This window comes from Phocoena sinus, chromosome 18 (assembly GCF_008692025.1).
Source record: "Phocoena sinus isolate mPhoSin1 chromosome 18, mPhoSin1.pri, whole genome shotgun sequence".
In the NCBI taxonomy this organism is placed as follows: domain Eukaryota; kingdom Metazoa; phylum Chordata; class Mammalia; order Artiodactyla; family Phocoenidae; genus Phocoena; species Phocoena sinus.
Window position 1 is genome coordinate 15782069 of NC_045780.1, and position 14195 is coordinate 15796263.

Below are 14195 nucleotides of genomic sequence, written 5' to 3' on the forward strand. Positions count from 1 at the left end.
CCAACATGGAAAGATATCCAAGCCATATTGTAAAGTACAAAATCCAAGTTGGAGAATAGTACATGTAGCATATTTCCATACAAATAAATTGTGTGTGAACGTATCAATACATAATCAGCAAAGGGAAAAGGTGCATGGGGCGAAGATTGTCGGAAACCAGGCACAAGCTTCCAAGAGCCTTTCCCAGTAGAGTCACACAGGAGGCACTGATTTCTCCAGCAACAAGTTGTGACAGTACATGTGAAATGTAATCTACCAGGGAAGCTCATTCGAGACCCCGTGTCCAGGGTTTTTGTTGGGACTGGTCATGTAGGCACCTCTGCCTAGCAAGTGCCAGGCTTCTAGATTCCCAGGAAGAAAGCAGGTATTCAGCATAAACCATGTTGTTTGCACAGTGTGGGGAAAAAGAGAGCCACTTGGAACATTTTGGGAATAGTGAGAACTCTCCTGAAATCCAAGTTCCCAGATGCCAGCCAAGGGCCAATGTAAGCAGGCCTTTCTAAGGATAGCAGTCTTAGACCATCTATGTTACCTCTTTTGTACACAGCTGTCGTTTTGTTGTTATTGTTATTATCATTATTTTCAAATAGTAAGTGTCAGATAGTAAGTGTCTAAGCCAAACCTGATCTTTTCTGCCACACCATTCTGCCCAACATTATCATTATGTGTAAATAATGATGATTTCATACAATGGAACGTTTTCTGGTTTATGAAGAATTTTTGAGGAAATGGTTTACGTTATGTTAATTTAAAAAGCAAGATATAAAATTTCATATTGTTATGATCTCAACTTTGTAAAATAAACATTATTTTTAAAAAGACTAGAAGGAAATATACCTCTGGGTGGTGAAATTGTATGTATTTTGCCTGTTTATAATTTCCTATACTTTCCAGTTTTTTAGAATGAGTAAATATTTTGATAATAAGAAAAAAACTAAAAAAACCCTTTTTTAAGTAGGACGACATTTCATTGAATAACCGCCTACAGTATCTACTCATGAAAGATTAGTTGATGGAAACAGTTCAGGGTAGACCATAGTGCTTCTAATTAAAGCTATCTAACATTGTTTTGTTTCTTGATATTACTATAAATACTAGCATTGAATTTTTCTCTGATTTAGTATCACCATTCCTTGTCTTTTCAGTTTGAGGGTAACAACTTACACCAGCTGGTTCTGAAGATTTGTCAAGCTCGTGTTCCCCCAATATCTCCAAGGTTTTCCCATGACCTACAGTCCTTAATATCCCAGCTCTTTGAAGTATCTCCCCGAGCTCGACCATCCATTAGTTCCATTTTGAAAAGGCCCTTTTTAGAGAATCTTATGGCCAAATACTTGACTCCCGAGGTGAGTTTTGAGGTGATTCTGTTTGGATTTTGACAGAATTTTTTACTAGCAGGTCCTGACACACTGTTTGATTTTAGGTCATTCAGGAAGAATTCAATCACACCCTCAGACATAACGCAAGATCGTCTGCTTCTCGACCTGCTGGGAAGGTGGTCCCAGGTAAGAATGATTTAACCGTGCAATCAAAAAACATTTATTGTGTCTCACGCAATGATTTATAATATATGGCTGATAACTTTAGCAGAGAAATTCCTCCAGATATGTTGAATATGGACATTTTAAAAATATGGGCAGTATAAGCAGAAGAAAAATTATCTTGTCATGTGGTGACCTGGGGGCGTGCCTGTATATCTAGTTTATGCATGACCTGGAGGATTCATCTCCTCTCTTCTCATCAGTCCGGAAAACTTGATGAAGCAGTGGATTTGCTGATAAAGAGATGCGCAAAGAGGTAGAATCTAAACTTAACTTTTGTGTAGGGAAGGGATAGAGAGTCAAAGAAGGTTCACAGACAGACATGGAATCATGAAATGAGGCTTATTTTTCTGAAATAGAATGGACTGGTGATTAAGAGTTCTTCTGCAGAGGCCTGTTGGAGCTGAAGTTAGGATCTTGGACCTAATTGGTAACAGTGGGAGAACGTTATTATGTGACTCCCAAAGAAAGCGGCTGATAGTTTATGGTAATGATAAATGGAGAAGCAGTTGTAGTGGTGGAGTTAGGAATCAGCTGATGAAGTACTGTGTGTGTGTGTGTGTGTGAAAGAGAGACAGACAGACAGACATTAAAGAGAAAAATTACTAATTCAATTGATAATTGTGAAATAAGAGCATCAGGATTTTTAGCCATAACCAAATGTCTCAACTTTAAGGATGAGAAGTAGAAAAGCTCTCCAAGGAACAGTGATAGGGGAATATTATCCACTGTGATGGAGAAACTAAAAGTGAGAAAAGTTATAAAGGGAAAGTGAATTAATGATTCTTCCATGTTTAATTTCGTTTGCCATCGTTATATATTAGTCTAGATTGAGCATGTTTAGAAAGTAGATAAGTAGAGGACGAGAGAAAGTGTATTGTCTACATTTCTAATATAGGACAGATAGGAAAACAAGAACACATTTTTTTTCTATTTATTTTTGGCTGCGTTGGATCTTCGTTGCTGCGTGCAGGCTTTCTCTAGTTGCGGCGAGCTGGGACTACTCCACGTTGTGGTGCACGGGCTTCTAACTGCAGTGGCTTCTCTTGTTGCGGAGCACGGGCTCTAGGCACGCGGACTTCAGTAGTTGTGGCTCGTGGGCTCTAGAGCAGAGGCTCAGTAGTTGTGGCACATGGGCTTAGTTGCTCCGTGGAATGTGGGATCTTCCCGGACCAGGGATCAAACCTGCTTCCCCTGCACTGGCAGGCGGATTCTTAACCACTGTGCCACCAGGGAAGTCCCAAGAACACATTTTGAAGGTGACAAACACAAATATATTCGAAGACCTACTCATCCATTTCAAACAACAATGCAACATGAATGCTGTGGCCTGATAACCCAAGCCCTGATGACTACATTTAATTACTTGTAATTAAATTAATTTAGTTAATAACTTAATTACTAAATATGCCATTGTTATGCATATTGTTTCCATAAATGTTAATTCCCCAATTTTTAAAAAGTAGTGTTATATATTACTGGAAATATGTAAAGGAACACTGGAAAAAATGGTTTCCTCCATTCAAAGAAAATGTGTAGTAATTTTCCATCAGCACTTCTCTCCATAGGTATAAATGTCTCTGGTTAAAGAGAGCTTACTGTGTTATGAAATGCCCCTTATACTCTCACAAGCATAGTATTAATGATGTGGAAATTTTTTTTTAATTAAGTTGTTTTATTTTGGTTAAATAAGATTTTAAAATGCAGAAAGTGAGATTCCAGGGAAAGTGCCTGCCAAGATCAAGGAGGAAGGAGATATATAGAAATGAATGGAGACCACCAGCTGGAGCCCAGAAGCCCATATCTGTAAGTCATGCTAAACCCTTACTCTGTTTTTTTTAGTGGATGGCATATTCTACAGAACTACTTGCACATGTTCATGAGGTACAAGGTCATTACTTTGGGGTTCACTAGTTTTGTGCTTGTAATAAGATTCTGTAATGAACATTAAAGTGGTACTTCATGGGACAGCTTCAAGTTGTTATTTTTAACAATGCTGTATTTCCTTATAAGTATTCTATACATTAGTTTTGGTTTTCTTTTTATAATTAAATTCTTTTAATTCCTTTAAGTAAATAAGGTTTTTCTGTATAGGACAAGTGAGTAGCATAGTGGCGGAAAACATGCATTTCATACTCTTAATTCTGATGTTATATATAATTGAGAAATTTTTATTATATAATCATTGATTTTTTTCCCCCAGAGTTTCTTCATGCCAGTTATTTGAATCCACTTCAGCAGAATGTTGAATCTTTTAGTTTATGCTAGTGAAATGCTTCTGGTACATAAAAATGGCTATTGTATTTTAATTGAAAAATTGTATTTTAAAAGAAGGCTTATGGTAAAAAAAAAAAAAAGAAGAAGGCTCATGGTATAAAGTATGTTGTGATTTAGAATACTCGGTAGCAAGCCCTGTAGGAGATAAAAAAAAAACAAAAACAAACGTCTAAAAGACTCATGGATGGATGGAGTTAGGCGAACCCATTGACATTTTCTTAATCCTTTGAAAGTTTCTCCTAATGCAGTGAAATGAATGGGTCTGCACAGGAGCCATCTCTGATGTTCTCATTACCATTTGGGACTTCAGAGAAAATCCTAAAGAAGCTGTTTTTTCCTTCTAATACTTTTCTCTATTTCTAGCCATTTTTCAAGTAATTAGTAGTAACTTCTTTGTAAAAACATTGTAAAACTAAGAAAACGACTTCACACTTTAAAGATTTTTAAAATAAATATACAATCCATGTTTAGACTGATAAGGAAAATTATATACATTTACTTTAATATTTGAATAGAACTATATAAATGTGTCATTTTTGTAAGTTAAAGATGGTTAAATATCTACAATTCCATATGGTTCATATGTATATATATATGAGCCATATAGCATTAAAAAGAACAAAGAATGTAATGTGTTACTTCTTTACAGTGAGTAAATTTCAGTTTTAACCACTTGTTTGGTTATTCGTATTTCCAGTTATAAGTTCCAGACCTTTCCATAAGTTTGAGCTTCGTTTTTTCTTTTGTTAGCAACTGTTAAGTGGACAGCATGGTCACCATAAATTGACCCTATTTTGCTATTTAGCAAGAGGGTCTTGACTTGTTTTCATATGTTAATCTGGTCTGATTCTTGTCTTCCAGCTCAGTGGCCTCTACTAAGGAATGCTAAGATAAACATTTGTTTCTGGTTCTCCTCTCATTCTGTTCTGGTTGGGAAGGGTGGTGAGGCATAGCTTGAGATGGTCTTAAGCTGGTCACAGCTGTTACATGACTTTCCTTGTGTTTACACGGGAAGAATCGACTCTGAGTGATTCAGCATCTTCTTTCCTTCCAGTCATGTTGCCATTTTGTATTTAGTAAATTTATCAGAACCTAAACGTTTTGCAAATCCCCAAATCTGTGAGTTGCACAATACAGTGTTCTCCCATAAAGTCTAGTAAGGTGTAAATAAATTTATGAAAAATAAGAAATAATAATGGTGAGTTTAGTTTCAGATCTTGGGTTGGATAGATACTCACTCACTAAGTGTTTCTGATACACTAGCCATGAAGTATACATGACTCATATTCACACCTTAGCAAAATTATAAACTACTGCACTACAGCACTTAGACTTCTAAAACATTTTTCAGTTCTAGGATTTGGGGATTCTAAGATTCCTCAAAAACAAGTCTAGAGCAAAAAGAAGATAGCTCCAATGCCTTGTCATAGCTATGGTCACTATCAAACTGTCAGTTGTTATAGACTTTAATCATGTATTTTAAAAATATCTCTCGGGCTTCCCTGGTGGCGCAGTGGCTGAGAGTCCGCCTGCCGATGCAGGTGACACGGGTTCATGCCCCGGTCTGGGAAGATCCCACATGCCGCGGAGCAACTAGGCCCGTGAGCCATGGCCGCTGAGCCTGCGCGTCTGGAGCCTGTGCTCCGCAATGGGAGAAGCCACAACAGTGAGAGGCCCGCGTACTGCAAAAAAAAAAAAAAAAAAAATATCTCTCTTCTTTTTTTTTTTTTTTTTTTTTCTCTCTCTTCTTTTTAATCCCTCAGATAAAAATGGTAGAAAGGCCCAAACTTGCTGCAGTGTGTGGACATTATGACCATTATTATGCTCAACTTGACTTGTTGAGGAAGGGAGCCAATGGACAAAATTACCACTATGTTCCTCAAAAAGATACCAGAGTTGAGGAGAATTATAATCAGGAAGAAAGCCGCAGTCCATCTTCAGGTCAATGGTAATGTCATAGTCTACTTAAACTTGGGTCCTCTGAAAATAGTTTGCTATATCAACATTTATTCTGAAGTCCTTCCAAATTCTCCTAAAACATCTTTGAAGAACTTCCAGTCTCTTCACTTAAAATACTTAATTCACAGTTCCCTTGACCCTCTTTCATCTTAACTTTGATGTAGCTAATCTTATTCAGGTAGCCATTTGACTGTGGGAACAGATTAATGCTCTTTGAATTTTTAATGTCTTTTCTTTTTCCTGGTAAATTCCACTATCTGGGAGTGATGAAAATAGTTGTATATGTATCATTTCCAAATATTTATTAATATTAATAATAATTGAATTGTAATCAAATTATAATTTGACACCTACTGAAAAGTGAAATATATTTCATTTAGCATTTATATTCTTGGGATTTTTCAGAATATGGATGTATTAGAAAGAAAATAATATAATTATGGTGTACTTTCAAAAAGTTTACTCCATAACAAATTTCTACAGATCTACAATACTTGTTATGGTTTTTTTCACACTGATGTCAGTGTTCTATGATCAGAATGATTGACACCCATCCACAGCCCTGAAGACCTAAGTCTGAGGGGCATGTTTTAAAAATGCTTTTGCCATCACATTTTTTCTTTCAGTGTTGGGAATTTGCTAACTTTTGGTGTCTGTGGTTATTTATTGTTGAAAGTTTGGACAAACAATGAAACATATGAGTCTATATGATGGTGATCTCGTCAGATAGCTAATGAACATTAGATAAACAAGAATAATAAAAGAATGATTTCTCCAGAAATGCATGATGGGAAAAGTAGACATTTTATTTTTAAAGATATTGGGTGCGGTTATGGTTTTTTTCCATCTTCATAACATATTTTTAATGACCTCCATGATCATCAAAAGTTATGTGTTCCATTAGTTCAAATTATAATATTCAGGGCTTCCCTGGTGGCGCAGTGGTTGAGAGTCCGCCTGCCGATGCAGGGGACACGGGTTCGTGCCCCAGTGCGGGAGGATCCCACATGCCGCGGAGCGGCTGGGCCCGTGAGCCATGGCCGCTGAGCCTGCGCGTCCGGAGCCTGTGCTCCGCAGCGGGAGAGGCCACAACAGTGAGAGGCCCGCGTACCGCAAAAAAAAAAAAAAAAAAAAAAAAAAATTATAATATTCATATAGGACTCAACTAATGAGTGACATATTTTACATAAGAACTAGGTACAGGCACAAAGCTCCCTTTCCCTTTTCTCAGCCACTGGGAAACTGTGTCTTCCACCGTTTGTCTAGATATGAGAGCTGTCAAACTATCAATTATTTTGATTATGTATGATTGTATCTTCCAAACTCTCACATAAAATGGTAGAAAGGTCCTTCTCTTCCCTGTATGCTGCTGCCCATCATCTTACGGTGTTTCAGGATGCCCCTCTGATGACTGGCAACCCCTCCTCATTGTTATTCCAAGCCCCCTGCCCAGCTTTCTCTCTATCAGAGCTCCAATTCCATGGGAATCAAGTCTTGATGTACTCGTCTGGAGGAAGAAGAACCTATAGAGGGTTGGGGAGAGAAGGAAAGACAGAGAGAGAGAGAGAGAGAGCGAGAGACAGCGAGAGAGAGAGAATGTCTCTTGAACAGCCCCTGGATAACTGAATAGTTTTTCTCATGGAGATAAGTTTCTGAGAGGAGTGCTACATGTTAGCCCTCATCTGAATCAAACACAATCAATGTGTCAGACGCTGCTCAGGAACCTTCACAGAACTTGTCTCTTCTAATCCTCACATCACCCCCTGTGAGATTGGTATTGTGCCCATTTTACAGATGGGGAACTAAGGCCCAAAGACCGTAACTAGCTTATGATTTCATCATATTTCTAAACAACTGATTTATTAACTTGACTCTTCAGAAACTGGGGACCACTCATCCTGATGTGCCTAAATGAGTTTCTGAAATGGCAGTTCTGTCTTTGGAGCCCAGGAAGTTGCTAGAATTCCAAAGAACTTTATCACGAGCTCATACTATGATCTGAAATGTGGTAGCTTTTGTTTAGCAATCTGTAATTACAGAAATTCTTGTAGGAAATTCTGAAAAAAAGATAGATATCTAGAACATAGGTACAAACCTGAAAATAGTTTGACTAGAATTGACCAGAATTGTGCTGGAAAAATACTTAAAACATTGTGAGAGATGGAGAAAGCCTCATTTCTTTATTCATTAAGGCATTTGTGAGCCAGCGTGAGGAGCAGAGGTGAAGGGAGGGGCCCCCATCCTGCTCTAAGGAGCTCAGAGTATCGTGCAGCCAACAGACGAGCAGCTATCAGTGCAGTCAGGGTGACAAGGCTATAGATTAGATACCTGCACACAGAATGAGAAGCTCCTGCTACGGGTTTTTTCTCTTTCCCATCGACATGTTATAGACTATGGGTGGACTGATTCCTGCCCTGAAGAAAAATCATTGTAACAGAATATTTTTCGGTTCTATCCTGTCCTGCATCCCCAGTTTTACTGTTCTCTTTACCTCCCTTTCTTCTTGATTTCAAAGATATCTTCTTTTGCAATGTACACGTTTGTAACTTTGAATTACTTCTCGAACTCGGAACGTCACAGGTGAATTGTGAGTCTCATTACAAAGCTGAAAATTCACTTGTCGAATTGGTGCCTATGATGAGTTAAAATTTCTACTCAGGCTGAACGTTTGTATTTCCTAAGGCTTGCTGAATACCTTCAGAGGAAATGTGAAGCTCAACGACATAAGCTGAAAGTGGAAAAGCAATTGGTAAGTAAAATACCAAATATAAGAGGCCATCAGGAATTTTCTAATGCTTTCTCTGTTCACAAATACTCATGGATCCCCAAGTCAAAGACGATTCCACATAGATGATTAAGACTATTCTCCACTTTCCCCGGTTTTTTTTTTTTTTTTTTTTTTTTTTTTTTTTTTTTTTTTGCGATACGCGGGCCTCTCACTGTTGTGGCCTCTCCCGTTGTGGAGCACAGGCTCCGGACGTGCAGGCTCAGCGGCCGTGGCTCACGGGCCCAGCCGCTCTGCGGCATGTGGGATCTTCCCAGACCGGGACACGAACCCGTGTCCCCTGCATCGGCAGGCAGACTCTCAACCACTGCGCCACCAGGGAAGCCCTCCCCGGTTTTTAATAGCTAAAGAAGAATAATGGGAATAGGCTTCAGTTAGGGTCTGGGAAGCCTAGTCCCTTCCCTGGCTCCATCACTTGCTATGTGACCTTAGGCAGGACATGCCACCTCTCTGAACCTCAATTTCCTTTTCTATGAAAGCTGTAGATGGGCTTCAAGGTCCCTTTCAGTGCTGCAATTCTTTGATTCTATTTTATTAGAATTCTACACATTTTCAAAGAGGGATTACTGTATTTTATTTGAAATGAAAGTTAACCTTTACTCTTAAGTATAGTGTCAAAATTCTGGGGCTGAGCGAGCTTGGATACACCTCCTATTTGTATTGCTCTTATTTTGAACTGCTCAAAAGTTCTAATTCCCTTCCCCTACCTAATCTCATGCTCCAGGGGTTGCTAAACTTTTACAGAACTTGGATTTCCCAGTTATAACTTAGCAGTTCAGAAAATGAATCTCGGTGTCTCACATGGTAGCGTAAAATATTTATTGCTGAGACTAAACAGCACAAATGGTTTTATTTTCTTTACTTTTTAAATGTTTCACACTTAAACTAAGAAAATTCTACTGCTCAGTATTTAAAAAGAAACAAAACTCCCAAATACTGAGATTGATGATATCATTATTGTTTAAAGGATGGGGGTCAAGGTCAAATCATAAGATGTTTCCAAAATGCAAGTACGCTTTATAAATTATTTCATTCTCATAATAGGGTATTCGTCCATCTTCTGCTGAGAGACAAAAGCTAGGAAGTAACGGGGAAGAGCCTGGATTCCAGGAGCTGCAGTTCAGGAGAAATGAAAGGAAGGAGCAGGTTAAAAACTGTCTGCTTCCAGGGCTACCGTTGTACTTCTCTCATTGTCTTTGGTACTGTAACGGGATGTTGCTTTTAGCATCTACGGTGCACCCGAGAGAGCCCGTTACACAAACACTCGTCGGACACAGTGGTGTGGTGCGCCATGCTGGGGTTCAGGGGAGAGAGAGAGATGTATTTCACCTTCTCAGAGAATGCAGTGTCGATGCGTTCATAAGGCTTTTTACCTCAGATTGATAAAGTAACTGTCCCTCCTGAACATTTTTGAAATTTGTATTAGTTCCCTAGGGCTGCCTTACAACAAACCCGGCAGTTTAAAACGACAGAAATGTATTGTCGCACAGTTCTGGAGGCTTGAAGTCCAAAGTCAAGGTGCCAGCAGGGCCACGCTCCCTCTGAAACCTGGAGGGGAATCCTTCTTTGCCTTTTGCTAGCTTCCGGTGGTTGGTCCATGATGTTCGGATGCCCTGGTTTGCAGGGCCACAACTCCAGTCTCTGCCACCGGACGTGGCCTCCTCCTGGTGTGGGCCGTCTTCTTAACAGGACACCTGCCGTAGGCATTAGGGACCCACTCTGCCCCAGCGTGACCACGTCTCAGCTTAACTACCCACATCTGCAATGACACTGTCTCCCAATAAGATCACATTCTGAGGTCCTGGGGCTTAAGACTCCAATGTATCTTTTGAGGTGGGGGGGGGACAAAATTCAACTTATAACAGGATTATATATAAAGTAATTGTATGTCAGTAATGCATTTGGGGTTATATATAAAAATGAGATTGTCCCCAGAGGCCGTATCCTCACTGGGGGGAAGTACCACAGCCAAAGTGTAAGGCAAATGATCATTTTCGCGAGCAACAGCTCTTCCCTTACTATATATCACACATTTCTAAATTCATAGGCTGTCCTGGGGACGTCCCTGGCGGTCCAGTGGTTAAGACTGTGTGCTTCCACTGCATGGGAACTACGATCCCGCATGCTGCGAGGTGCGGCCAAAAACACAAAATAAAATAAAAATAAAGTCATAGGCTGTCTAGAGATTATTCTGTCAGGTTGTTCACAAACATTTAACATTTCGGGATTGGGATTGCTTTCCAGGAATACTGGAAGCAGCTAGAAGAAATACGCCAACAGTACCACAACGACGTGAAAGAAATTAGAAAGAAGATGGAGTGTGAACTGGAGGTAAATAAATTTCTTCTAAAGGAAGCGTTGCTCTGTTGATTCAGAGCTAACTCAACTGAGCAGGTATTAAAAGTAATGCTCTTCTCATCGAAAAGATAAACTTTATCCTGCAAACTTTAAGTAGGAAAGCTGTCAGATTTAATGGAAGCCTCACTTTATTATGGTTTACTTGAGGCTGCACCAAGTGATGGGGCTGCCAGTCTCAGTTAAGAGTGGCTGTTATTAAAAGTACGCTCGATCATCTTCCCCATGAATCAGTCAATAAGTATTGACTGAGCGGGACTTTACTCGGGAACTGGATTAGATGCAGGAAGTAAGTTCATGCCCGTTGGGTAGGAAAAGAGACGAGCGTTTACTGAGTTCAGCTATACTGGAATAGTCTCACATGCAGGGGTAAGATTTGAGAGTCCATATAAGGCAACATTTGAGTGCAGTGGAGATGATTTTTGAAAAAATCCCTTGAAGGCGCCACCCTGGAAACTCATTCTTCCAATTCTCAGATCTTTGCTTTTTCAGTAGAGCTCCAGATGAGATAGCTGGCCCGTGTCTGGAGACCACAATGCATGAAATACATCCCCATGTTTAATTAGAAACACCCTCAGCGCCCAGGAATGTTCCTCCTATGACGGGCTGGTGGGCACCGAGGGCAGCCGAGGACACAGCCGGCCTCTCCTCTCACAGGCACTTGAACTACACACTCATTGTGTAGAACCTGCCCACACTACTGAAATTGATCTTTCCCTCTCACCCTGCCCCACCCCTGAGGGCATACAGAGGAACTAGTATAGGTGAAATGAACATACGGTACCATTCAATTGTATGCACTGGGCTCTGAACTAGAGCTTTCATATACATATCTCCTTTACTTATAGCAGAAGTTAAATAACTCACCCAAAGTCACTTAGATATTACAAGGCAGACTAAATAAATATCTGATTCTAAAACCTCTACTCTTTCTAAATAGTTAAATAAATAGTTGGAAAGATATGAAGCAATAATCCAATAAGGCTGAATCTGGTTAAGCCCTGTGAGTGCACGGGAGTGAAGATGAGTGGTACAAGCAGGTGGAGGATTTTTCTGAAAGAAGAGAGATGGGGCCAAAACTGGGTCTGAGAAGAAGAGTAGAATTTGGAGAGGCAGAGCTAAGGAAGAGGGCATCTGAAGGAACCACGCAAAGCTTCATGGCAAATGCCATGGGCGGGGGCAGGCTGGATGTGCTTCTCCCCAGAGCAGAGGTCTGGTTAATGGTGGGGAGCCTCGTGCCATCATCAGCCCCGTTTTTAAGACAGGTCTGCGATGGGAAGCCTGCGTCCAGGGAATATGGACGGCAGACTTTTCTAGAGAGCCCAGGAGAGAAGCACTTGGGGGATACCAAAGGGAGCCGTAGAGAAAAGAAGCCATGAGAGAGCTCTCTCCAGCCATGTCCTCATTAGATCCCATTCAGGTCTAGCGGGGGACATTCAGAAAGTGGCCTTCAGAACTGACGCAGAGCCAATCTTGTTGACTGGGTATAATTTATGTTGAAGGAAGACTCAAAAATAAGTCATAAAACATATTTGGTGAAGAAGAGTGACCTGCTCATCCACCAAGAGGCACCTGAGGAAGAAGCACCTGTGCAGGTGATGGTTGTTGTTAGACAATGCTGTGTTTCCCAGGGAGTTCGCTCCAGCCCGCTGTTCCTGCCCCTCCCTGAGCAGTAGAATCATGTGGGAAAGTTTTGAAAAACGGAAACAGGGACTTCCCTGGCAGTCCAGTGGTTAAGACTCCGTGTTTCCACTGCAGGGGGCACGGGTCTGATCCCTGATGGGGGAACTAAGATCCCGCGTGCTGCGCGCCGCGGCCCAAAACAAAACAACAACGAAAAACCAAAGTCAAACAAACACCTGGGCTCCAAATGGCCTGGGGTGGGGCCAGGTGTCCCGTTTTCAAGAGCTAACTGGTGAGCTAGCGCAGCCAAGTTTGAGAACTGCCTGCGGAACGTCCTCTGGTGGCGTTTTGAGTCCGAGCCTCAGACGCCTCGGCCTGTGAATCCGAAGGTTAATTTCTCTTCTGTTTCAAACTTACCTTTTTGGCATGAATAGGGAACCGGGCAGAGCTGAATTATCAAATGGTTCTCAAAAGACTCTTCTTTTCCTTCTGGGAGGTCTTTCCCCTTCATCCTCAAGGTGCCCCGAGGGCTTGACTGAGGGTAGGTCAGAGGAACCCATGCTGAGGAAGGCTGAACAGCCTCCCTGAGTGTTTTGCTTTGTGAAAACCTGGAGACCTTCACAGGAGGCGGTGCCGAGAGCTCTAAAGTGGACTGAGGTTGAATTTTCCACCCACTGGGGTGGATGGGGCTTAGGGGTCTAATGTAGTTGTATTTTAAGGGAAATAAAGCAATATGACACTTCTCATGCAATTGAGACAGCCAGACTACACAATCAAATCAGACAACCAACCTCACAGATATAAGTAAGACACAAAGTCACATCCTGTTTCAGAGCGTGTAATATTGCGAGGCAGGAAAACACACTTCCCAGGGTTGCAGGGCAAACGACTGATAAAAACTCAAACTGACAGATGCAGTGTGTGAAGTACGTAGACGAGGCAGTAATTAACTCTAAGGGGGAGGTGATAGGGACCTAATGTGAAATGGTGGAGAGAAAAGAGCGTTTATACACACACACACACACACACACAGAGACTCATAAGTTTCTGGTTCGGAAGGAATAGTACATTTTACCAAGATGGGGAAGAGTGGGGAGCAAGCTTCTTGGGGAAGGGTACTCGAGAACCACTTTGGATGTGCTGAGTCAGGAAGATCTGAGAGATCACATCCCTGCTTCGCTTCGGAGCCTTTGCCCTGCTTTTCCCTCCACGTGGAACACGCTTTCCCCAGACCTTCACAAGCCAAGGTCCAGCACCATTCCAGGGCTTAAATCAAATGCCATATAGGCTTTTCCTGAATTACTCTCATCTGCTCTTCATTTCCTATGCTACTACCCTATTTTATTTTCTTGATAACATTTAACACCTTCCGAAATTATGTCATTACTTTAACTCATTTATTACCTATCTTACTCCAGTAAAATGTGAGTTCCGTGTCAGCAGGGACCTTCTGGTCACGTTCTGCACCAACCCATTGTGTAGGACAGTATCTGGCCCGTAGTGGGTGCTCGGTATGAAATTGTGGAATGAATATTAAAGTGAAGATGGTACCAAACAGGCAGCCGAATATGTGAGTCTGAAGCTCAGAGGCGAGGAGAGATCAAACCTGAAGAGACACGTTTAAGAGTCATTGCATAAAGATGGCATTTAAATTC

General features: G+C 41.0%; 1 protein-coding gene across 4 annotated transcripts in view; it reads left to right on the forward strand.

The window, feature by feature from the left end:
* Nucleotides 1-14195, forward strand: part of NEK5 (NIMA related kinase 5) — a 71853-nt gene that overhangs the window by 24790 nt on the left and 32868 nt on the right. For 2 of the 4 annotated variants that reach the window (XM_032611229.1, XM_032611230.1), the window contains exons 9-15: nucleotides 1146-1346; nucleotides 1424-1505; nucleotides 3235-3347; nucleotides 5582-5766; nucleotides 8460-8526; nucleotides 9607-9708; nucleotides 10807-10893. In XM_032611229.1, coding sequence (XP_032467120.1) covers nucleotides 1146-1346; nucleotides 1424-1505; nucleotides 3235-3347; nucleotides 5582-5766; nucleotides 8460-8526; nucleotides 9607-9708; nucleotides 10807-10893 — 837 coding nt within the window. Of the gene's footprint in view, nucleotides 1-1145; nucleotides 1347-1423; nucleotides 1506-3234; nucleotides 3348-5581; nucleotides 5767-8459; nucleotides 8527-9606; nucleotides 9709-10806; nucleotides 10894-12419; nucleotides 12513-14195 lie in introns of all 4 variants that reach the window. The other 2 variants (XM_032611228.1, XM_032611231.1) reach the window with 2 other exon arrangements.